Below are 24,899 nucleotides of genomic sequence, written 5' to 3'. Positions count from 1 at the left end.
GGTTTTCCATGGTTTTCCATTTTCACACCAGGCAAATGCTGGGGCTGTACCTTAATTAAGGCCAAGGCCGCTTCCTTCCAACTCCTAGGCCTTTCCTATCCCATCGTCGCCATAAGACCTATCTGTATCGATGCGACGTAAAGCAAAAAAACATTCACATAAAATAAACCAGCCATCCATCAGATTGCAAATACTTTAAAGAAGCACAATATTAATATAGCCTTCAGGACAGTCAACACCAATCAAAACATACTTTTTAACCACAACAAGGTTAATTACAATAGCAACCATTATTCAAGGTCTGGCGTATATAAACCAATATGTACACAAAGTGATTTTTCTTATATCGGTCAAACTGGACGGAACTTTCAAACGAGATATTTGGAACATTATAATGCTCAAAACCACAACAAGTACTCAGCGATGAGCCAACATATGAAAGAAACGGGCCATCACTTTACATCCATAGAGAAAGATCTTACCATCATTAGAGCATAGGTAAAGGGAAATTAATGAACGAACTAGAAAATCTACATATCTTTTTGGACCAGACCTATAATAAAAATTAAAATCTTAACGATGTCAATGAAATTAAAAATTCTTTGTACGAATTAATACCTAGATTAATTAATATTGTGAATTCAAATCAAAACAAAATCCCTCAATTATTTAAACCTCCACACTCAAATGCTTCGTCCACCATGCCAAACGTTAAACCCGCCCATATTGCTTCTAGAAACTCCCCTCCAGCAATAGCACATACGCCCATGAACCAGTCTACCCCCACTCTTCCTCCATGCCCCGCCCCTCCATTACCACACCAATACAACACCAGGAGTAGAAATGTTAATAAGATAGGCGCTGCCGGAACAGACAGGTCCACCTAGTATGTAAGTCATTTTACAGTCATGAGGTGTTAGTTTAATACAATTTGTCACAACGCGTGCTCTAAATTGTGAATTAAAATTACTTTTTTACTTCATTACAGATAACCTTAAGATCCCTCCCAAAGACCAAGCAACACATCAACGGGAATGATATTCACACAAGACTGTATCAAGTGTCTAGGATGTTCCTTCTCAATTAAGCAGCAGCCTGAAACTAAGAAACAGCCTAATATTGTATTCTTTACAATTCCTTGTTGTTACATAAGACCCGAAGTCAAGACGCTTACAGTTTCATTCAAAACAACGTTCTTAACCAGTCTATATATAACAATCAGTTCTAAATCTCCACTTGTGGTTGACAACACATTCTGACATTAGTTACGATACGTCAAGAACATGAAATGATATAGGAGGGTCAAATGAACCCCAGTTTGTAATATCCTCTTTACCCAAAACTTAAGATAGAGGAAGAAGATCCATATTAGTTTTAGACATATGTTAAGTTAGATAGAAAATGACAGACAAGTTTTAATTCTTTTAAAACACCATTCATTTGTTACCCACAGTTATGTTTTGTTCATATTTTAAAAACTATTATCCTGGCATGTTAGTCTTAAGAGATTATTAACATTTGTATACTATACGATCTATATAATATGGTTTAAAAAGGTCCCAAACCTTGACCTAAAGGTTGTCTACAGGCTGAAGATGCCCAAATATGGGTGAAACATGTACCTAACCTGATAAGTGTACATAAATTCATGTAGATTCAAACCACATTAAAAGTGGAAAGTATTGAATAGGTGGTTTTATTATATTATCCTTGAGATTCTATGCCTAAAGTGCAAGGATGTCGAAGGTTGTATGGTCCTAGGGAAGGTAGATGCTGCATACAGGAAAATCAAGGAAACCTTTGGAGAAAGGAAATCTACGTGTATGAATAGTAAGAGCTCAGATGGAAAGCCACTTCTAGGATAAGACAAAAAAGCAGAAAGATGGCAGGAACATATCCAACAGCTGTATCAAGATAATGACGTAGATGATATGGCTCTGGAACAAGAAGAGGCTGCTGATGCTGATGAAATGGGAGACCCAATTTTGAGGTCAGAGTTTGACAGAGCTGTGAGAGACCTAAATACGAATAAAGCACCTGGAATTGATGACCAAAACCAAAACCCATGGCACTACAGCCCTCGAAGGGCCTTGGCCTACCAAGCGACCGCTGCTCAGCCCAAAGGCCTGCAGATTACGAGGTGTTGTGTGGTCAGCACGACTGGAATTGATGACATTCCCCCTGAATTACTGATTGCCTTCGGAGAAACCAGCATAGCAAGGTTATTTCATTTAGTGTGCAAGATGTATGAGACAGCAGAAGTGCCATCCGATTTTCGGCAGAATGTTGTTATACCTATTCCCAAGAAAGCCGGTGCTGACAAGTGTGAAAACTACCGTACCATTAGTTTAGTATCTCATGCCTGCAAAATTTTAACACGTATTATTTACAGAAGAATGGAAAGACAAGTTGAAGCTGAGCTGGGAGAAGATCAATTTGGCTTCAGAAGAAATGTAGGAACACGTGAAGCAATCCTGACTAAGTCTGATCTTAGAGCATCGAATTAAGAAGGACAAGCCCAAGTACATGGCATTCATAGATCCAGAAAAGGCATTCGATAATGTTGATTGGACCAAGCTATTTAAGATTCTGAAGGTGATTGGGATCAGATACCGAGAACAAAGAATTATATACAATCTGTATAAAAATCAGTCTGCAGTCATAAGAATCGAGGGCTTTGAAAAAGAAGCACCAATCCAGAAAGGAGAGTGAGGCAAGGCTGCAGTTTGTCCCCTCGCCTTTCCATTGTTTACGTAGAACAGACAGTAAAGGAAATCAAAGGGGAATTGGAAAGGGAATCGCAATCCAAGGAGAGGAAATCAAAACCTTGAGATTTGCCGATGATATTGTTATTTTATCTGAGACTGCAGAAGATCTTAAGAAGCTGCTGAATGGTATGGACGAAGTCTTGGGTAAGGAGTACAAGATGAAAATACTAAGTCCAAAACAAAAGTAATGGAGAGCAGTCGAACGAAGGCAGGTGATGCAGGAAATATTAGTTTAGGGAATGAAGTCTTAAAGGAAGAAGATGAATATTGTTATTTGGGTAGTAAAACAACTAATGATGGCAGAAGTAAGGGGGACATAAAATACAGACTAGCACAAGCAAGGAATAGCTTTCTTAAGAAAAGAAATTTGCTCACTTCATTGATATAGGAATTAGAAAGATGTTTCTGAAAACTTTCATCTGGAGCGTGGCATTGTATGGAAGTGAAACATGGACAATAACTAGCTCGGAAAGAAAGAGAACAGAAGCTTTAGAAATGTGGTGTTACAGAAGAATGCTGAAGACGAGATGGATAGATCGAATGACGAGATACTGAATCGAATTGGTGAGAGGAGATCCATTTGGCTAAATTTGACGAGAAGAAGAGATACAATGGTAGGACACATCTTAAGACACCCAGCACTTGTTCAGTTGGTTTTTGAAGGAAGTGTAGACGGTAAGAACGGTAGGGGTAGACCAAGTTATGAATATGACAAGCAGATTAGAGCAGATGTAGGATGCAGCAGTTATATAGAAATGAAAAGGTTAGCACAGGATAGGGTTGCATGGAGGTCTGCATCAAACCAGTCTATGTACTGATGACTCAAACAACAACAACAACAACAAGAACAACAACAACAACAACAACAACGTTATTTCCTTTACATCCCACTAACTACTTTTACAGTTTTCGGAGACGCCAAGGTGCCGGAATTTAGCCCTGCAGTTCTTTTCTTATGTGCCAGTAAATTTAGCTGCACAAGGCTGATGTATTTGAGCACCTTCAAATACCACCGGACTGAGCCAGGGTCGAGCCTGCCTGCCCGGCGGGTGAATTCTAATGAGGAAGACTGGACACACACCCAGCCCTCGAGCCATAAGAATTAATCAATGAAAGTTAAACTCACCCAACCTGGCAGGGAATTGAACTCTAGGACCCCTACAACCAAAGGCCAGCACACTAACCATTTAGCCATGGAACCGGACAGGCATCTGACAATGGTGATTAATAGACTAAGCTATGCAAGATTCTGAAGTGATCAGGATTATCCACAATCTGCAAAAAAATCAGTCTGCAGTGATAAGAATCGTGGCCTATGGCAAAGCAGCAGCAATCCAGAAGGGAGTGAGGTAAGGCTACTGTTTATCATTTCTCCTTTTCAATGCTTATATAGAAAAGGTGGTAAAATAAATCAAAGAGGAATTTGGAAAGAGAATCACAATACAAGGAGAGGAAATAAAAAATCCAAAGTTTGCCGATGATATTATTTTATGCAAGTGTGTAGAAGATCTGGAGAAACTGCTGAATGGTATGGACACAGTCTTGGAGAAGGAGTACAAGATGAAAATAAACAAATCCATAACAAAAATAATAGAATGGAGTCTAACAACATCAGGCAATGTAGGAAATATTACATTAGTAAATGAAGTCTGTAAGAAGTAGATGAATAATACCAATATAGTTGCTCCGTTATTGGACATGAATATTGTTACTTGCATAGCTGCATAACTAATCATAGCAGAAGTAAGGACGACATAAAATGCGGATTAGCATCTGTAAGGAAGGCTTTTTGAAGAATTTTTTAAGAAAATATATTTGCTCACTTTACAACAATACGGACTTTACGATGAAATTTATTTAATGTAATATTTGCTCACTTCGAACATTGATATAAGAATTAGAAAGATGTTATTTAATACTTTTGTTGGAGGGTGGAATTGTACAGAAGTGAAACATGGATGTTAACTAGCTCAGAAAGAAGAACAAAAACTTCTGAAATGTGGTGTTGCAGAAGAATGCTGAACTTAAGATAGGTAGATCGTATCACGAATAAAGAGATACTGAATCTAACTGGTGAGAGAAGAACGATTTAGCAAAATTTGACCTGAGGATGTGATAGAATGATGAGACATCTTTAGGCACCCAGGACTTATTCACTTGGTTTTTGAGGAATGTGTAGGTGGTAAGAAAGATACGAGTAGACCAAGGGATGAATATCCAAAAAGATTAGAATAGATGTAGGATGTAGTAGTTAAGTAGGGATGAAAAGGTTTACATTCAAAAACAGAGGTAAGGTTATCCACCTGTTCAATACTACTTACAATGTGTTATCATTAAAATGTCACATTTTATTATTCCATTTGGTGGGTACCGGTTTCGACACTATATAATACCATCATCAGCCCAAGATTTAAGCAAGCAAGGACACTTAATAAAATACATATATATGTACATAGATAGATAGCAATGATAGTCGCGTTACATCATAAAACATTTGACCACGTAATATCCCTAAAAACATATTAAAATTCTGAAATTCTGGAATTCGAGATTTAAGGTAAGAGTTTTTTGTATGTACAATTCAGTATATTCTTATCACCCAGTAATGTTAATTAATGATTTCTATATATAGAGCTACAGTAGCTGCCAAGTTATGTAAGATCTTCTTTTTTCTTTTTTTTACTATCTATATCAGAGCTGTCCAACGTTCGTTTCTAGGCGAGCACATTCACATGATAAGTAAGGGTATGGGGGCGCCAGGTACAATTCCACTAATTCGACTACTGTTCGGTACTACAACGACTATATAATAATAATAATAATAATAATAATAATAATAATAATAATAATAATAATAATAATAATAATAATAAGTCTAGAATTGAAAATTATCTGAAAATATATTTACTCACATAATTAATGTGAAATCTGGCACTGCATGCTCGCTGCAAGTTGAGGAAAGTCTGGTGTGTAACTGGAACAGGCTGCTCTTAACGCGTCATCCAGGTGTGAGTCTGTCAGGCAGGATCGGTATTTGTTTTTTATTATGTTCATAGTCGAAAACGCACTTTACAAAGACAGGATGAACCAAAACAAGATTGCATCTTCAGAGCAACACTGCGGGTAATGGGATATTTTTTACCGTCCACCAGAGTCCAGAAATTGCCACATGTTGCGTAGGAGAATTTAAAGGAAAGGTCTGAGTAAAGGCTTAAAATTTCCATTTCTAATTCTTCGGGATTATAATTTTCGAATATTTCACACACCCTCCCTCCAAGCTCATAAATGTCAACAGAAGCGAAGGGATTATTGACAAACATGATCACTGGTTCAAGCATTGAAAACTGGCTAAATCTGCTACCAAATTCAGCCCTAAGAGTTTCAAGATGTTTAGCAAGAGATGAAAAATCACGTTTGCTGCCATTTAGTTTATCCGCCATAGATTTCAAATTTGGAAAATGTGAAAGGGAATTTCTATTTAAATGGACAATCCATACCTTAAGTTTCTTTTCAAATGCATTGACAATACTTATCATACCTGAAATATTATGATCTTTTCATTGAAATTTGAGATTTAACTCATTTAATTTTGAGGTGATGTCTGCCAAGAATGCTAATTCGATTAGCGAAGATATATCACCAAGTTCGTGATAATATTTCCCAGGAAATGATTTCATAAAGTCTCGTATCTCGTCCAACAGGCAGTAAAACCGTTCGAGTGTTTTCCCCCTACTAAGCCACCTTATGTCTGCATGAAGGATTACATTACCATACTCCGAATTTGACATACTTAAAATATTTCTGAACAATCGATGACGAGTAGATGACGATCTTATATAATTCATGACATGAGTTATAATTTTCATGACACGATCGAACTTTAAAACCTTTGCGCATAAATCTTCTTGGTGAATAATACAATAATAACAAAGAAATTTTGGAAATGATTCATCCTTAGTGCAAAGAGAATGAAATCCATTATTTCTACTACCAGTCATAGACGGTGCCCCGTCTGTTGTTATAGCAACAAGCTTTGACAGTGGTAAGTTACTCTCTTTGGTGAATTTAACGAAAGCATTAAATATGTCTTCTCCCCTAGTACGTCCATGAAGTGGCAATACCTTGACAAATTCTTCCTTCGCTGTAAAATCGTTAAAAACCATTCTAGCAAATACACACAACTCAGCAGTGTCAGACATATCAGCACTTTCATCAAACTGGAGTGAAAAATGTTCACATGATTTCAAATCCTGTTGTAACTGAGATTCCATATTATTAGAAATCTGTTCAACCTGCCTAGCAACAGTTTGGTAAGACAACTGAAGTCCTTTGATTGAAGATATCAATTCAGATTTATCTTTGTGAGATTCGAACAGAGATTCAGTGGCATTTAGCATAGCTTCTTTCACTACTTCCCCATCACTGAAAGTTTTTTTTTTTTTTTTTCCTCCTTTTAGCTAGGACGTAACAAACTTTGTAAGAAGCTATTGTCACATTATGCGTTTCCTGAACTGGACCTTTAAACGCACATAGTTGCAATGCTAATTTAGATTTTAGATCTTTCACTTTGTGTTTTCTTAGTTCAGAATTAACAGGAAATTCACTGACAAATATTTTTTTGAATAGTCAAAAAATGTCGCTGTACATTACTTCTTTTAGGAACAGACACGCTAGTATTACACAATAAACCCACAGACTTTCCTTTGTTTTCAATAAAGCAATACTGGGCCTCCCATTCACTGTTAAAGTTATAATTTCCTTGCCTTTTAGCCATGTTAAGAAGAGTTATGTTTAATGAAATATAACTGATTATAAACTGAATAATTTAAAATTTAAATAGTAATGAAAAAAAAAAGCACACAAAACATGCTGAATGTACAACTTATCACAACACAAGGCACTCAAAACGTATTCCATAAGCCCTGCATAAGCTCACAAGTAATACTGAATGTTCGCCTGAAAGCTAGGAACTGGGAACATTCCAATTGCATGATTTTCATAAATTGTTTGTTCATTGTTTACGGCACAGCTTTGTTGGGATTAAAGTTACTTTGTGGGCACATTGGGTGTTCGATTGTCGTCCTGGTGAAACTCTGCCATGGTAAGTAGTTTATGGCATTGCAATCAAGAGAATCACAAAGAAGCTGTTCTGTTTGGCAGAATAAATATGCGGCTATATTTGGCTCCGTGAGTAGAGAGGGCCTTTTACCTGGCACTAGACCCCCCCACAGTGACAGGTTTGTGGAGGATTTCCCTTTGTCGCAACTACTTACATGTCGAATAGCTCTCTTTATGAACCTTTCTTTTATCTCTTCACTAATAGCGGACACGAGTCAGTTAGGCCTAGATCACATTTACGGCTTACTCAAAGCTCTTTGTGTATTTGGAGGTACAGATATAACAAATTTCCTGACTTTGAGGACGGTATTTTTAAGAGAAAAGTAAGATTATTTATTGAAATGGAAAAGTATTGTTTTCAAATATTAAGCAAAATTTAATTTGGAAATTAATTGCGAAGGGCGCCATAAAATGGCACCTTGGGCGCCGCGTTGGACAGGGCTGATCTATATAGTTAAATGACGATTATTCTATTGCTCTTGAACACCATATAGAGTCCTTGAGAACGTTCTATTGTGTAAGATTGAATCCTATATACATAATTATCACATTTTAGAGTATTACTGTACAGTATAAAATAGAGAGAAGACCATTATACATTCAATGCAAATAAAAAGTATTTCCTCTTGGTAAAACTCAGATAGCCATTGTAAACTGGTCAGATGTTCAGAGCAGGTGGACAGCTTGTTCTCAGTGTAGATGTTGTTGGAATCTTACTGATATGTCTTAACTTGATAAGTCATATAATAATAGAGGCTAAAATTTCAGTAATAACTTCAAATATAGATGGGTTGAGGCCGAAGGTTGACTTTTATATGAAACACGATGTTTTCAATGGATCTTAATTCAACCGGAACTAGAAGAAAATAATACCTGTGTAAGTATAACATACACGGATCAAGAAGGGTGTTAGGCAATTTTTTTTTTGAAAAGAAAGAACAGAAACTCACCTCAAGCACCACACTATCGACGAAAGGTTAAAACAGGAATGGCGAGCACCACTGCCGAGCGATGTGTCAGACAACAAGCTGCATGCATCAACGGGAAAACGGGGCGTGCCTTGTAGGGGGAAGGAGAGGTGAGGAGACCTGAACAGGAGAGTAGGGATCGGGAGGCGTGGATTCCGGTAGGGATAATATGCCAGCGTGTTGCGAACTGTTTTGTGCATTGGTTGACCTTTTGGAATTTTAAGCAATCTGAGACACATTCTCAACAATGACGCAGACATTCCGAGGCGTCTGCATACCAAGCCGACCAATCAATGGATTGAACTACGATTCCTTCAAGGAAGTATCAAGAAATATAAATAAATAAATCAAATAAAATAGTAGGTTTTTCAGAAAGTTCATTAAGATTAAAATTTGGGTTGTAATAATGGTCCAAAAGAATTAAGAATTGCTCTGTTAGATCTAAAAGAGGCCCCTTGTTCAATATTTCTACGATGTCCAAATCGTTGTTAATGCCGTAAAAGTTATGTTTATATTCGTGCGTATGCTGCCCTATTGCTGAAAATCTTTTGTATTTAATGGCGTTTATATGTTCGTTGTATCTGACTTTGAAAGATCTACCAGTTTGCCCTATGTAGACACAGACAATCATTACAGTGGAATCTGTACACTCCTGATTTATCGAATGGATTGGGGCAGTTGACCCAGCTAGAATTACGGAATATATCAAGATTTCTATTGTTAGTTTTGAAGGCGATTTTTATGTTTTTCTTTTTGAATATGTTAGTAACACGGTAAGTATCAGGGTTAAATGTGAAGGTTGCAAATGCTACTGGTTTCATTTTTTCTTTCAGTAAAATGGTCTTGGGTCGATGCTTAAACTTACGTATTATGCGTTCTATGAAACCATGATTAAAACCATTGTGTATTACAATGTTATGTATAATATTAAGTTCTTTGTTCAGTTCTGCTTTTGACATAGGAACATTATAGGCACGATGCACTAAACTATTATAAGTAGCCCGCTTATGGCAAGAGGGGTTTAGGGAGTCTTGCTGTATGGTTAAAGCTGTATGCGTTGGTTTTCTATAGATTTTATATTTAAAAGCAAGCGGGAGTCTGGTGATAGTTAGGTCTAAGAAACTGAGGGCCTTATTAATTTCAGACTCTATTGTGAACTTAATGTTTGCGTCAATGTCATTGAGATGTGCTAGGGTGGTAGCTGCATTGGTGTCACGTTGATCCATGATAATAAACGTATTAACTACAAACCTAGACCATAAGACCATATTGTTAAACTTCTTGTCTTTTTCTATTTTAGTGTACTCTAAGTGATCAAGGTATATGTTGGCCAGAATGCCTGATGTCGGCGAACCCATGGCCAATCCGTCCTGTTGTGTATTATCTTATTGAATATGAAATAATTGTTACTAGTTAATAGTTTCTTTATAGGCATGAAATCCGCTATTTCAAGTTGGCTGAGCTGGCTATGAGAACGTACATTTTTAAAAATAATTGGTGTAACTTCTTCCGGTTTGATATTTGCATACATGTTGGTAATGTCAAAGGAATGTATAGTATGGTATGGTTGCAATTTAAATTTGTCTAGCCGTTGGATTAATTCAAGAGTGTTTTTGACAGATTTGTTCGCCTTGAAAGTGTAGTGTTTGCTCAAAAACTGTTGGATGAATTGAGCTGTTTTGTAAAGTGGACTAAGTCTGAAATTTATTATCGGGCGTATAGGAATTCCGTCTTTATGAATCTTAGGTTGCGCTTTAACCGTTGGCAGGCCAGGGTTCATATTAATCAATTTATTCTTTTTCACTATCCGTTAATAGAAGATCTGTGTCTTTAAGTACCTGTTTTAATTGTCTTTGAATGATCTGGGTAGGATCTTTGTCCACAACTGTGAACAATTTATCTGTAAAGAAATTTTTTGTTTTTTCCATATAGTCTGCTTGGTCCATTACGACAGTAGCGTTCCCTTCATCTACTTTGGTGATAATGGTTTCTGAATTTCTGATTTTATCTTTAAGCTGAAGAATCTGTTTTCTGTTTGGAAGTTGTGTAGAAGATAAAAGGTGTGTCGGTGTGCTGAAAATGTTGTTTATTTGTTTTTTAGCCTCATGTCTGGTTTCATCTTGAATATCGATGGGCAATTTATTAATGGCTGCTTCTGTCTCTATTACTAATTTTTTGGCCATGTTTGCTATATTGTAATTAGGCCAATTATGTTTAAGTCCTTTCGCTAAGATGTCTATTTCTTCTTTGCCGAAATTTGTTGTGGATAGATTGATAAATGGCGGATGGAACTCAGGTAGGTGATGTATATGTGTATTAAGTGAATTTCTGTGCGGCTTGTTGTCTGTCTTGGCTTTGTTGAGAAGAACTTGAAGTTTATTATCTAGGGTGCACTGTTTTTGAAACAGCATGTTGGATAGTTTGTCCTGCACATTATCTTGGAAGATATTCCATTGTGCATTTGACACCCTTCTTGATCCGTGTATGTTATACTTACACAGGTATTATTTTCTTCTAGGTCCGGTTGAATTAAGATCCTCTAAGGTTACGTTTAACCATTGAAAACATCGTGTTTCATATAAAAGTCAACCCTCGGCCTCAACCCACCTATATTTGAAGATATTACGGAAATTTTATCCTCTATTATTATAGGACCTATCAAGTTAAGACATATCAGGAAGATTCCAACAACATTTACACTAAGAAAAAGCTGTCCACCTGCTCTAAACATCTGACCAGTTTACAATGGCTATCTGAGTTTTACCAAGAGGAAATACTTTTTATTTGCATTGAATGTATAATGGTCTTCTCTCTATTTTATACTGTACAGTAATACTCTAAAATGTGATAATTATGTATATAGGATTCAATCTTACACGATAGAACATTCTCAAGGACTCTATATGGTGTTCAAGAGCAATAGAATAATCGTCATTTAACTATATAGATGGTAAAAAAGAAAAAACAAGATCTTACATAACTTGGCAGCTATTGTAGCTGTATACATAGAAGTCATTAATTAACATTACTGGGTGATAAGAATATACCGAATTGTACATACAAAAAAATTCTTATCTTACATCTAGAATTCCAGAATTTCAGAATTTTAATATGTTTTTAGAGATATTACGTGGTCAAATGTTTTATGATGTAACATGACTATCATTGCTAGCTATCTATGTACATATATATGTATTTTATTAAGTGGCCTTGCTTGCTTAAATCTTGGGCTGATGATGGCATTATATAGTGCCAAAACCGGTACCCACCAAATGGAATAATAAAATGTGACATTTTAATGATAACACATTGTAAGTAGTATTGAACAGGTGGATAACCTTACCTCTGTTTTTGAATGTAAATCTTTTTTCAATACGGACCATTATGAAGTTTTTGACATTAAATAATGAAAAGGTTAGCAAAGAACACAGGACAGGGCATGGAGAGCTGCTTGAAATCAGTCTATGGACTGATGATCCAAACAGCACATGTATACATTTCAATTAATGGATTCAAATTTACTAGGCACAATGTAAAACCTGCATATAATTCCTGGGAGTTTGTACATTAATTACTGTTAATTCTAGAGTGTGCAATGTAGTGCCATTTCAAAAGAGTTTCTGATGGGGCCCACCAAAATTAATATATTTAGAATTAATTTTCCAGGAAAAAAACTTTTTAACTAAAGCAACAAAAATAACTTGTACCATATAAAACTCTAATAGTTTCTGCCAATACATATTAGATGAATTTTATAGTGGACTTTGTCAGTTCTCATTTCCAATTCTCTCCAAGGTCAAGGACCTATATTGTTTCCCGTCTCTCCACCAGCCGCTTTCTGCTTCCATATTTCTTCCTCCTCTCTTCTCTATTTTCTCTTCCACTGCATATAACCACCTCTTTCGAGGCCTTCCTTGTGGACTGTTTCCTGTTGGTTTCCTTATGAATACTTTATTTGGAACTTAGTCTTCTCCCACTTGCATCATGTGTCTAGACTATTTCACCTAATTTGTCTATCTTCCTCAACAGTTTTGAAACTCCAATCCTCCTCCTAAACTCTTCCTTTCTGATTCTACCTTTCCTTACCTTTCCTACAATACCTCTAATGAATTTCATCTCAGCTGTCTGAATTCCTGCTCTCATCCCATTTTGTGTACCTGATACATGTAAATGTATGTAAATATCAGTACAAAGGAAGTTCAACACAGAACTTCTTTGCATTTCCTTAGAATTTGTCAGTTCCACAGCTTAATTCTTCTCTGTGCTTATTCTTATTCAAGCTCTTCTGTCACCCCCATTCCATACAGAAACTTGTTCTTGTATTTCCAGTTCATTTTCTCCTCCATATTACTATGTCATCTGTCATTAGCAGAGCCACTGCTGTGTTTCATCCCGTCTCCTGTTTTACACACTTGTGCATTTCATCCATAACAGACAGAGTATGGGGGGCAGCATGCTTCCCTGCCAAAGTCCTGTTTCCACATCAAACCATTTTGTTCCCCCTTTGTCTTTACAATATCAACAAGTTTGTTGTACAAAACTTTTATCATCTGCACTTCTGTCTCCTTGTTTCTTCCACAGTGCATCCCAAAAGTAGTTGCCTTGGTATACTGTCATAGACTGAGTGGATATCTACCAATGCCTCAACAAATCCTTCCCAAATTCCCATCTTTATTCCATCATGTGCCTAAGTGTGAAGATCAAGTCAAATATTGACCCATCTTTCCTGAAGTCATATTGTTATTCTTCCATTTTCTATTCTAATTTCACGGAGCGAGTTGGCTATGCGGTTAGGGGCGCGCGGCTGTGAACTTGCATCCGGGAGTTAGTGGGTTCGAATTCCACTGTCGGCTGCCCTGAAGATTGTTTTCCATGGTTTCCCATTTTTGCACCAGGCAAATGCTGAGGCTGTACCTTAATTAAGGCCACGGCTGCTTCCTTCCAACTCCTAGGCCTTTCCTATCCCATCGCCGCCGTAACACCTATCTGTGTTGGTGCGACGAAAAGCCACTAGCAAAAGAAACAAAAATTCTAATTTCATCCTCAATCGTTTTTCCAATATCCTCTAAAATAACTTGACTACAAAGTGGACTCACGCAATAGAAAAAGGTTGTTCTACTACATCAATCTCTAACACTTCCCTCTATTGGCTTGAACTACTGACCACTTTCTAACGAGTGCCATTTTGGTTGCCAATTTATACTTTCATACAAATGGTATCCTGTGAGTCCATAAAATCTTACTTATGTTTATCAAGTGCATGGGCCAAAAATTCCTGCTTGAAATGTTCACACATTCTGGTTTTTAGGACAATTGAACACTCTTTATATGTAAAACTTGCATTTTGAAATTTTTCTCTGTTATACCACAATGCTGTATATTAGCTAGTGTTTTTCTATATTTCCTGTAATCTCAAGGTTTCCAACGACAGAGGGAAAGGGTATCTTATGTCACCACTACTTGAACTTTTATATTTAATGTAAGAAGACTATCGAACGTACACAACTGACTGACTGACTGACTCGAAATGTAAATTTGGAGGGAGGATATGTGGTACATCAATAATATGATAGGAAAGATGAAATCATATTAGAGAATGAATTGGAACAAAGATGAATGCCATTAGTTATTCAAGAATTATTTTTCATCTTTGACCAGTTCATGCTTGTTAAATATTACTTTAATGTCCGGCTCTATGGCTAAATGGATAGCGTGCTGGCCTTCGGTCAAAGGGGTCCAGGGTTTGATTCCCGACAGGGTCGGGAATTTTAACCATAATTGGTTAATTTCGCTGGCATGGGGGCTGGGTGTATGTGTCGACTTCAAAATTTCATCCTCATCACGACGCGCAGGTCGCCTACAGGCGTCAATTCAAACGACCTGCACCTGGCGTGCCGAATTTGTCCTCGGACACTCCCGACACTAAAAGCCATATGCCATTTCATTTCATTCATTAACAAAACTATTCTTCCTCCATATTATCCCAACTTTGAAAGAGCATCCATCCATTTACTGTTTATCGCCACTAACTAGCAAAGAACAAGCAGAAAATACCACATCAAATGCCCAATATGCCAAGTTCATGAGTCAACAAAAATAAATAAATAAATTTGGTTAGATCAGAAATATTACTTAAGTACAATATCACTAAAGAATGGTGGATATGTATTTACCTGTGTAACAGATTTGCATTCCTTTTCCCAATTTTTATAACAAAAATATAGGGTGTGTCTTTTATCGAGGAAATATTTGCAACAATTAAGACATATTAAAACATGCACCATCTCAAATGAGGAATTACTGACAGCATCTATAGCAATATATCAAACAAGTAGCAGCTACAAACAATGTATTGAAGGTCTCATAAATGAGTCTAAGATCGAATCATTGATAACTAGCATCAGCTGTGAAACTTGTGTAATGAAACACGAACGGCACACAAGTGTACTGTAAATTAAAATAGGAAAAAGTACAGAAGTAATTACTAACATTTTATCAACATGGAAACTTACTTAACATTCACTATCAGTTTCAACACGACTCATCATTACACCATGGAATTTAAGCAAAAAAGTATTTACCATATTAGCTTGAATATAACTCACCACCGCGTTTATCTTGCAGACCATTTTTTACATTTGAAATTGTAGGAAAAAAAATACCCGCACATAACTCGCATTAATTTCCGACATTGTCATAAAGACATACGGTACATACACAAAATAAAGTTTAGGTATTCCGTGGACGTGCCTACATTAAATATCGGGACTGTAGCAATTACTGTTATGGTACTTTGTACGTGACAGTAGAAGAAGAAGCTGCATTTCTTTCTACCTGCAGAATGGTTGAGGCTAGCTGTTCTAACAAAAATTTCCAACACGCAAACCCCTGCCTCAAGGCCACATCCCTAGCCAGTCACACACAGCCATCCCTCTCACTCTGTCTTTGTCAATATGCTTATCGCTACCTGTACGGCAGAGCTGATCACGAGAACTGGGAGTGTTTTCCTGTCCAGGCAGTCAAGTGATCACAGTATTAGGTATCATTCACATGTTGTGTTTTCTACAAGTACCAGTATTCTGTCTTCATGCTTCATTGTTGTTTCTCAGTTAAGTTTTCTTGCGTAGGTCGATCTTTAAGTTATGGAGAAACGTGGGAGTTATACGGCTGGGTTTAAACTCAAAGTGATAAAATACGCTGAAGAACATCATAACAGAGCTGCCGGTTGAGAATTCAGTGTGATCGAGTTTAATGTTCGCCACTGGCATAAACAGAAAGCTGCGCTAAAAATCACTAACAGAACACGTAAGGCGTTCAGAGGGCCGAAAACTGGTAAGGTTCCTGAGCTGGAAGACAAGTTGCTTCATTACGTTACAGAGTTGCGAAATGATGGCTTTAATGTCTCGCTCGAGATGCTACATTTCAAAGCGTGCGAAGTAGCGATTAAAGGAGGAATAAGCTGTTCGGATCTGAAAGTGAGCTGGGGTGGGATCCATAGATTCGTGACATGAAAGGGAGTGTGTCTGCGAAGGCGAACATCTGTCAGAAAATGCCAAGCGATTTCAGCGACAAAATCATAGATTTTCATCGCCACGTGATAGAAATGCGGAAGAAAAACAATTACCTCTTATCCCAAATTGGCAATGTAGATCAAATCCTGATAAACTTCTACATTCCATGCAGCACCACCATCAACAAGAAGGGAGAATCTAGTGTGCTTGTACGTACAACTGGGTGTGGAAAACAGTGTTACACTGTCATGCTAGCAATAACCGCAGATGGAAGAAAACTGCCACGCAACGTTATTTTCAAAAGAAAAACCGTGCCTAAAGCAAAGTTTCCCAAAGGCATTCATATACGGGTTCAAGAGAAAGGATGGATGGATACAGCTCTTGTCTAGGACTGGGTCCGAACGGTGTGGGGAGTACAGCCAGGGGCACTGCTTTGACGCTCAGCAATGCTAGTGTGGGGCAGTTTCCGCGGACACTTGGTGGAAGACATGAAGAAACGTCTTCAGGAAATGAAAACTGATCTAGTTGTAATTCCTGGTGGACTCTCTCATTATCAACAGCCCTTAGATGTTTACGTCAACAAAGCCCTTGAACGACAACATACGTAAATTGTACGCCGAATGGATGGCAGGAGGGGAGCAAGAGCTGACGCCAGCAGGCAAAATCAAGAGGCCTTCAGTTGAACTCGTGTGTGATTGGGCTATGTGGGCATGGGTTATGGTGCCGACAGATGTTATTGTGAAGAGTTTTTTGAAGACTGGCATCGCAAATGCCTTGGACGGAAGTCAGAATGATGCAGTATGGGATGGTGACCAAAATGATGCACGCGAGAATAGCTCGGAGACTGAACGCAGTGACAATGAATAGGTAAGTATGCCATTTGCTTTGTTTCAATAGCCAAATGCAAATTTTATGTTTTTGGGAATACGGCCTTTCGCACAAAAATCCCTGCATGTATCGCACCGAAAATTTTCACACTTATTTTCTGTCAAAAAAGTGCAGGTTATATGCGAGCAAATACGGTAGGTTTGTCATGGATAATTAGGTCTAAATAAAGGTCATTTACAGTGCCCAAAAATGCCTATTTTGACATTGGAGCCTATTTTAAAGTTTTAAGAAAAATTTGCAGCTATTATTTTCCTTAACAGCCTATACTGCTTATATTCCAAGGCAGATAACAACAAGTCCAGCAAGGCCAACAGAATATCGAAGTACCTGAAGCAGACACCTCATTTATTCCTAAAATTCCAGCTGTCGTATGAATAGTGACAGAATATAATAATAATAATAATAATAATAATAATAATAATAATAATAATAATCACCTTTACCAGAAACCACTTCATCATTTCACTTGTAAGTATTCTGAATCAGTTAGTGTGCATAACTGAACTGCATTAAAATTATGTCAAAAATAAAATCTGGGAAAAACTGAAAGGTAAGTCGGACATGGTGCTGCAGAAAAACATTTTACTGAAGACATTAATCGCTGCTACCAACATTTTAAGCACAAGAACAACGAAGGTAGTAATAATAATAATAATAATAATAATAATAATAATAATAATAATAATAATAATGAAGGCTGAACCAAATAAACATTTCTCCTCTCACTCTACATGAGAAATATTGCTCCATTTCTTCGATCGATGTTGAAAGCTCTTTTTTTTTTCAACTTAAAAAGTTATTCTGAGTGACAACTGCTTAAATTTTTCCATGGAAAACCTACAAAAGGGGCTCATCATGTATTATGAGGTAAGCTACACAATGAATAAAATCACTGTACAAAAATCCAAAGTAGTCAATTTGTGTATGGACACATCAAAAATGTGAAGTAAGTCTTTGTTTACTTTTAATGTTAAATAATTAAATAAATAAATAAATAAATAAATAAATAAATAAATAAATAAATAAATAAATAAATAAATAAATAAATAAATAAATAAATAAATAAATAAATAAATGTGGTAGGTACCTTGTAAAATTACTGTCATTCTTAAGCAGTAGTGCTTGTTTTACATTTTACAGAACCTAAATAGGGCTGTATAAGAACCTGTTTTAGGCACCCAAAATGCCACTTTTTACGAGCCTAAAGTTCTGCTATCTAGTTAACCTCAATCTCCACTCCACATTCACATTAAAAAGAACCATTGTAATTGGAGTTTTCAGGCAGTGTTGTTTAAAAATGTTGAAAATGAACATGGCTTCTCCATCCATTTCTCATCCAGTTGTGTGGCGTGGCATGACATGACATGGCATGGCATGGCATGGCATGGCATAGGAATTTACTGGGGGTTGCGGTTCAAAACTAATAAAGTCTAGGAGAGGACAAATTTCTTTCGAGTGTCCAAGTAATGTTTTATGGGGAGCAAAATAATTTTTTTCCAAATACAATATCCAATGAATAGAATTATAAAAATAGTAATAATAAATGTGGAAAAAATTTACCTGAAAGTACTGTATTTGAAGATCCGCAAGAAGTTGTGTTGCGCCTACTTGTACTTCAATTCGTCAATCTGTTTCTTTATACAGCTTCACTTCATTTTGCTGTTGATTTTTTAAATGCCTCGTTAATGAGGTCTATTCTCATTTTACCAAAACACTCTAGAGAAACAATGGATGCAACATGTTATTTAGAATTTTCATGATGTGTGTGAAGAACACAAACTATCCATATTCCTGATGGACAAGGTTTTTTTGTTTTGTTTTGCTAGTGGCTTTACGTCACACCGACACAGATAGGTCTTATGGCGATGATGGAAGGAAGCGGCCGTGGCCTTAATTAAGGCCTGGTGTGAAAATGGGAAACCACAGAAAACCATTTTCTGGGCTGCCGACAGTGGGATTCAAACCCACTATCTTTCGGATACAAGCTCACAGCCGCATGCCTGTAACCGCACGGCAAAGTCACCTGGTGATTTTTTTTTTTTTTTAAATGTAAACACGGCCAGCAAAAGAGTCTCGATAACTTTTCACTACCCCACAGCCCAATTATTCTGTAGTCTATGACACACAAAAATTTCTTTCGAAATTCCCATGCTCCATCTGATTTAATCTTCAAGTCCTTTAATTCAGGATTTGGTCTGCCATGTGAAATACTGTAATATTACTTTTCTCATTAAATGTACATGATCCTAAGGAATGGTTTAAAAGGCTCTGTAACACAGTCACAATCATAGAAGAATACTCCACAAGATAGTTTAGAAACCATGCTTGAGGAGTGTAGGGTAGGGAAGAAAAAACACAGTTTGCATTTGTGTCTAACCGGCAAATAATACGCGATACCAAACACGACATACACTGACCATGGCACTGAAATCACCTACACCCAGCATCGGCGAGTTTGCCGCTGAAGTGCTGCAGGCAACGTGGCGTAAATTGGAAACGCTGACGTCGTTTTGTGTATGTACTACGTATCAGTTCAATTCTTCGGCACTGAATGGCAATCATGTCTTTTCTGACATGTGTTATGGGAATCTGGTGGATTTAAATGTTGATAGAAAATACAGATTATATAATAAGGAATATACCTATTTTCTAGCTTTTCTGTTCTCATCATATCCAATAAACGCTACACACATTGAAAATACTGCACACCATCATCTGCTTTACAGACAAACTATGGAAATGATTGTTATCCTTTGCATAAAGTGTATTGTGTGGTCACCACAAGTGAGTATGCAGCCACTTATCTCCGTTTACGAGTTTTACTGCATAATGCAAACCATCCAATATTAAGATGTTTAATATTACTAAGACAATTTTTGTAGAAAATAAAATGCACCTATGAAGTAAGAAATTCTTTTTCTTTTTCCCTAAAACTTCAAGGGGAAGATCGGGGTGCATCCATTATGCAGTTTTGTCCATCATACGAATTAGTACAGTATTAGGCCTCAGTGTGTTCATATAGATGATATCAGGGCTATGCCTAATTGGAGCAAGTGAAATGCTGAACTTGACATTAGCTGGTATCACAATATACTCAAAAAAACTAAAATAATATTTTCAATAAGGTTGAAGAAAAGGAGACAGTTTGTAATTATTTTGCTTCCAATCTAAAATAATAAAAGCTACTATTTTTCTCTAACCTAACATTCAGATGCCAATAATTTACACATATTTCGTGGCAAGTCTAGATTATCCTGGTCAAAATTCTATATAAACATATGGTATCAGCATTTCCCAAAATCACTTCCAAATATAACAAATTCATTATTATATATATTTTGGAAACGAATGAAATCTCAATTTCAAAAATAATTAGCTAATACCACAACACTTTCTGTAAAATCCACTCAAACATTATTCCACAAATGTCTGAGCAATAATTATTTACTTTGGATTGATTACTCTTGAGTCTATGAGCCTCATCTACAACCAGCACAGCCCAGTCTATCGAACCAAGGCATGCCGCGTCTATAGATATCAACTCGTAGCTAGTAAGGAGCACATTGAACTTGATCGTTGATGAACGTATTCTTGATGCTCGTCCACCACGGACAGCTCCCTCTTCAAAGGAGAGTTCATTTTCACGAATCACAGCCCGAGAATCCTTGTCTCCAACATATGTCACCACATAGAAGTCAGGAGCCCATGTCTCAAACTCCCGCTCCCAATTAATAATGGTAGAGAGAGGAACACTCAACTACAAAGAGACAAAATTCAATTGAATTAAAATCAGGAGACTACAAAACTTAGCATTTCCAATGAAGTACTTCAAACTAAAGCATTTAATTTTTAGAAAGTGGCAGTAAATAGTATTTCAAACAATAGCAGGAAAAAAGAAACCACTGCAGATTCAAGAAATAAACAGATTATTTTCATACAGCTATGAAACATAACGCCACTTACCAGGAATGGCCCTTTGCAATGTCCTTCTTTGTAAAGGGAATACAGAAATGTGATTGTCTGAATAGTTTTCCCTAGACCCATTTCATCTGAAACAAAGGAGAATATGGCAATCTGTATTAAAAAAGAATAAGGCTACACTGCCTATTTGTCAACTTGGAGGGAGATAACTGAGGAAAGAAAGCCACGGGCTTCCACATCAAGGGAAATAAATCAAAGAGGAAAATTTTTCAATGATAAGATTATTGGAATAAGCAGAGTGTGTGCATTATTAATCACTTGCTTGTCTCAAGAGAAAAACGATACTTGTTTGCAAACATATACCGCAAGCAAAAGAAAGTTTTTATAAACACAAAGCAAGCTAAATACTTTTTAAATTCATACTCATTCTTGAAGTAATGAGTCATTTTCTATATCATGCTTTTATGAGTCATTTTCTATATCATGCTTTTTCAAAGAAAACACTTACAATTAATGCCTTAAGATGTCAAATTACAATTTTTAATTACAAATTTACTATCACATTAACAATGAAAACAATGATTCACTGTAGATTTTCACAGCATTGTGAATAAAAACGGGTTTTTTCAAACTGTAGAAAATACACAAACACACTTCTTTGGAATAAATTTATCATAGTATGTTTACTACTCAAATATTTAAAGTGAGGTGCATTATCACATCCAGAATTTTGGCAGAACTATTTCTGAAGGTTGTAGGTATCTACAGTTTCAGTGTGCAATAGGATTTACTGGTAATCGAGCTTGAATCCTGCAGTGCATTGCTGTAGTGGCAGTGTCGCTTGAACCCGTTACGTTTTAACTTCCTTTAATTAATCTGTTCACTTAACCTGGAGTAGGTAATAATACACAATCATATGAGTCGTCCAGTTGCAAAAACCGTTATGTCCATTTTTTTCTCATAATGAGTAATCACGCCATTGTATGCAGCTCATCTAAATACACAATCCAGTAATGTAATACATGAGCAAGGTCCATTTAATCCATACATTTAGAAGTGACAAATAAATGGAAATGCTGCAGAAGTCATTATGTCCAGCGTGTTATGCAGCAAAGCTCATGATGTCCCAGAACCCTGTAAGAGGATCATACTTACACGAACAAAATGAGGCAACTGTGTGATAAGAGGTGAAGTATACTATAACAGTGATTGTGGTGGAAGCGAAAAGCATATTGAAGCATGGTCCCTTTTCTGTTATTGTGCCAGTACCAGTACCAGTGGTGGAAGGAGTTCCTCTTAAGAAAGAAAAGCTCACCGACCTGAAGACATTGCTGACCAAACATAACGGGAAAGAGTGGATAAGGAACAGTGACGTCATGTTCTACAAGACACTGCTTGACCAGTGGCAAACTTTAAACTTTAAAATGCCAGACTATGACAAAGATGTGGGGGATTTCGTTGAAGACAATAACGGATTATTAATATAACTGTATGAAATGTTAAAGAACTTATAAAACGTTTTGAATGAATGATAATTTCTTGATATAAACATAAAGTCAAAGAGCGGGGATTAGATATCTAAACATTATATTCTAACCTTAAAATTATTTTCATTCATGCCATTTTCAGAGTGTAATACTTTCAAACATAGCTGATAAAAACATGTTCACTATAAATCTGCACACTATATTCCATATAGTGCTGCTCGTAACTTTTATCTCCACAAAACTGCTGCAAAACTCGTTTTGTCCAAATGTTCTTTGCAAATAACATGGGTTTTATAAGTTATATTTTGTGGAGATTTTGCAGTATGACGAAGATGAGCGCTTACTCTTTAATTACAAAATATCAATCTCCTATCTTTGTTGCTATATAGCTATATAGACAGCTACATAGGACGTACAGGCAGAAACTTTACCATCAGATACAACGAACACGTCAATGCCATAAAACACAACCATTTTTCGGCAATAGGACAACACATGGTTGATTACAAACATAACTTTACTAATATAGATAATGATATGATAATATTAAGCACAAACCCCAAAGGACCCTTACTCAATATTACTGAAGAACTATATATAACAGTAGACCAATATGCAAACCCTAATTATAATATTAATGAAATAACAGATAAAACCAATATTTTATTTAATAAAATCATCCCTTTAAAAAAAAAAAAAAAATATCTGAGAACAGTCAATAAACAACACCACGCGCAATCCACAGCGCAGGAGAAAGACACAACTAACTCCACCTCTACACAGTTAGCAACTCCCCTTCCCCACCCCTCCATTCCCCTCACGACAACAGACACTGATACCACAAGTTCACGATATAGTACACGCCAAGCTGCCAAGCGATACACTTCCCAATCATCTCACGACAGTAAGTAATCTCTCTCTCTCTCTCTCTCTCTCTCTCTCTCTCTCTCTCTCTCTCTCTCTCTCTCTCTCTCTCTCTCTCTCTCTCTCTATCTATCTATATAAAAACACACACACACAAAAGTTTAACACTTTAACATTCTAATACGCTTCTAATTGATTTCATTTACTTTTTACTGATAGTTAGCAAGTATCATAGACCGAAAAAGAACCACCTACAACAACAGCTTTCATAACCCCAACAGCACATTCATCTTTAATCTGTATATATATATATATATATTTTTTTTTGCTAGGGGTTTTACGTCGCACCGACACAGATAGGTCTTATGGCAACGATGGGATAGGAAAGGCCTAGGAGTTGGAAGGAAGCGGCCGTGGCCTTAATTAAGGTACAGCCCCAGCATTTGCCTGGTGTGAAAATGGGAAACCACGGAAAACCACCTTCAGGGCTGCCGATAGTGGGATTCGAACCTACTATCTCCCGGATGCAAGCTCACAGCCGCGCGCCTCTACGCGCACGGCCAAATCGCCCGGTAATCTGTATATTTAACAAGACAATATAAGTTTATAGTGATTGGACCTAAGCAAATAGTGGCCAATAGTGCCCCATTTGAACTTGGCATGTACACATGAAGAACAGTACTTCATATGAAGATTTACAAATTTGCAGGACTGCCTCTTACCTTTTAACTTGCATATTGAAATGTACCACTGTCTTATGTTGCATTTAATGTATTTTACACAGTATATATTTGAAGAGGTCATTCAATACAGGTTTTAATTACCTGGCATTTCATTTCTCAATGCAATCTCAAATTCAGATTCACATTACTTAATTTGACAAAGTTTATATAAAGTATATTACCCCATTTGAAATTGACACATACGCATGAGGAAAGAACAATACTTCATATGAATTTCACAAAACGTATATGATTGTCTTATAGCTTTCAAGTTTTATATATTGAAGTGTGCTAATGTCTTCTTTGCATGAAATGTATTTTAAATAGCATATAATTGCAGGAGTTATTCAACAGAAGTTACAATTACCTAGCTTACTATTATTTCAAACGCATTTCACTTTGTTATTGTAATTTCAACTTCGAATTCACATTACTCATTTTGACAAAGTCTAAGCCTAATAAGAAGTATACTGTATAAGCACATGCGGCTACATTTAAGCATATTTAGTCGACTAAAAACAACGCAATATGAAAGTCCTTTTAAAGAACTATTACTAGAAAAACTTGAACGTTAATGCTATATTCAAGGTCAGGTGTAAATAACAAATTTTATCATGTGTTATAATTTTTTTTAATGTGTTAAAGATAGATA

The 24,899-nt window shown here is 36.6% G+C and overlaps 1 protein-coding gene across 5 annotated transcripts in view; it reads right to left on the bottom strand.

Moving 5' to 3' along the window:
- Mi-2 (chromodomain-helicase-DNA-binding protein Mi-2 homolog) overlaps positions 1-24,899 on the bottom strand; it is a 743,946-nt gene that overhangs the window by 301,949 nt on the left and 417,098 nt on the right. For all 5 annotated transcript variants that reach the window (XM_067141602.2, XM_067141598.2, XM_067141599.2 and 2 more), the window contains exons 16-17: positions 21,217-21,302; positions 20,702-21,010 (exon numbers count right to left, since the gene is read on the bottom strand). In XM_067141602.2, coding sequence (XP_066997703.2) covers positions 20,702-21,010; positions 21,217-21,302 — 395 coding nt within the window. The remainder of the gene's footprint in view (positions 1-20,701; positions 21,011-21,216; positions 21,303-24,899) is intronic.

Source organism: Anabrus simplex, chromosome 2 (assembly GCF_040414725.1).
Source record: "Anabrus simplex isolate iqAnaSimp1 chromosome 2, ASM4041472v1, whole genome shotgun sequence".
In the NCBI taxonomy this organism is placed as follows: domain Eukaryota; kingdom Metazoa; phylum Arthropoda; class Insecta; order Orthoptera; family Tettigoniidae; genus Anabrus; species Anabrus simplex.
This window is presented reverse-complemented; position numbering and strand designations above follow the sequence as displayed.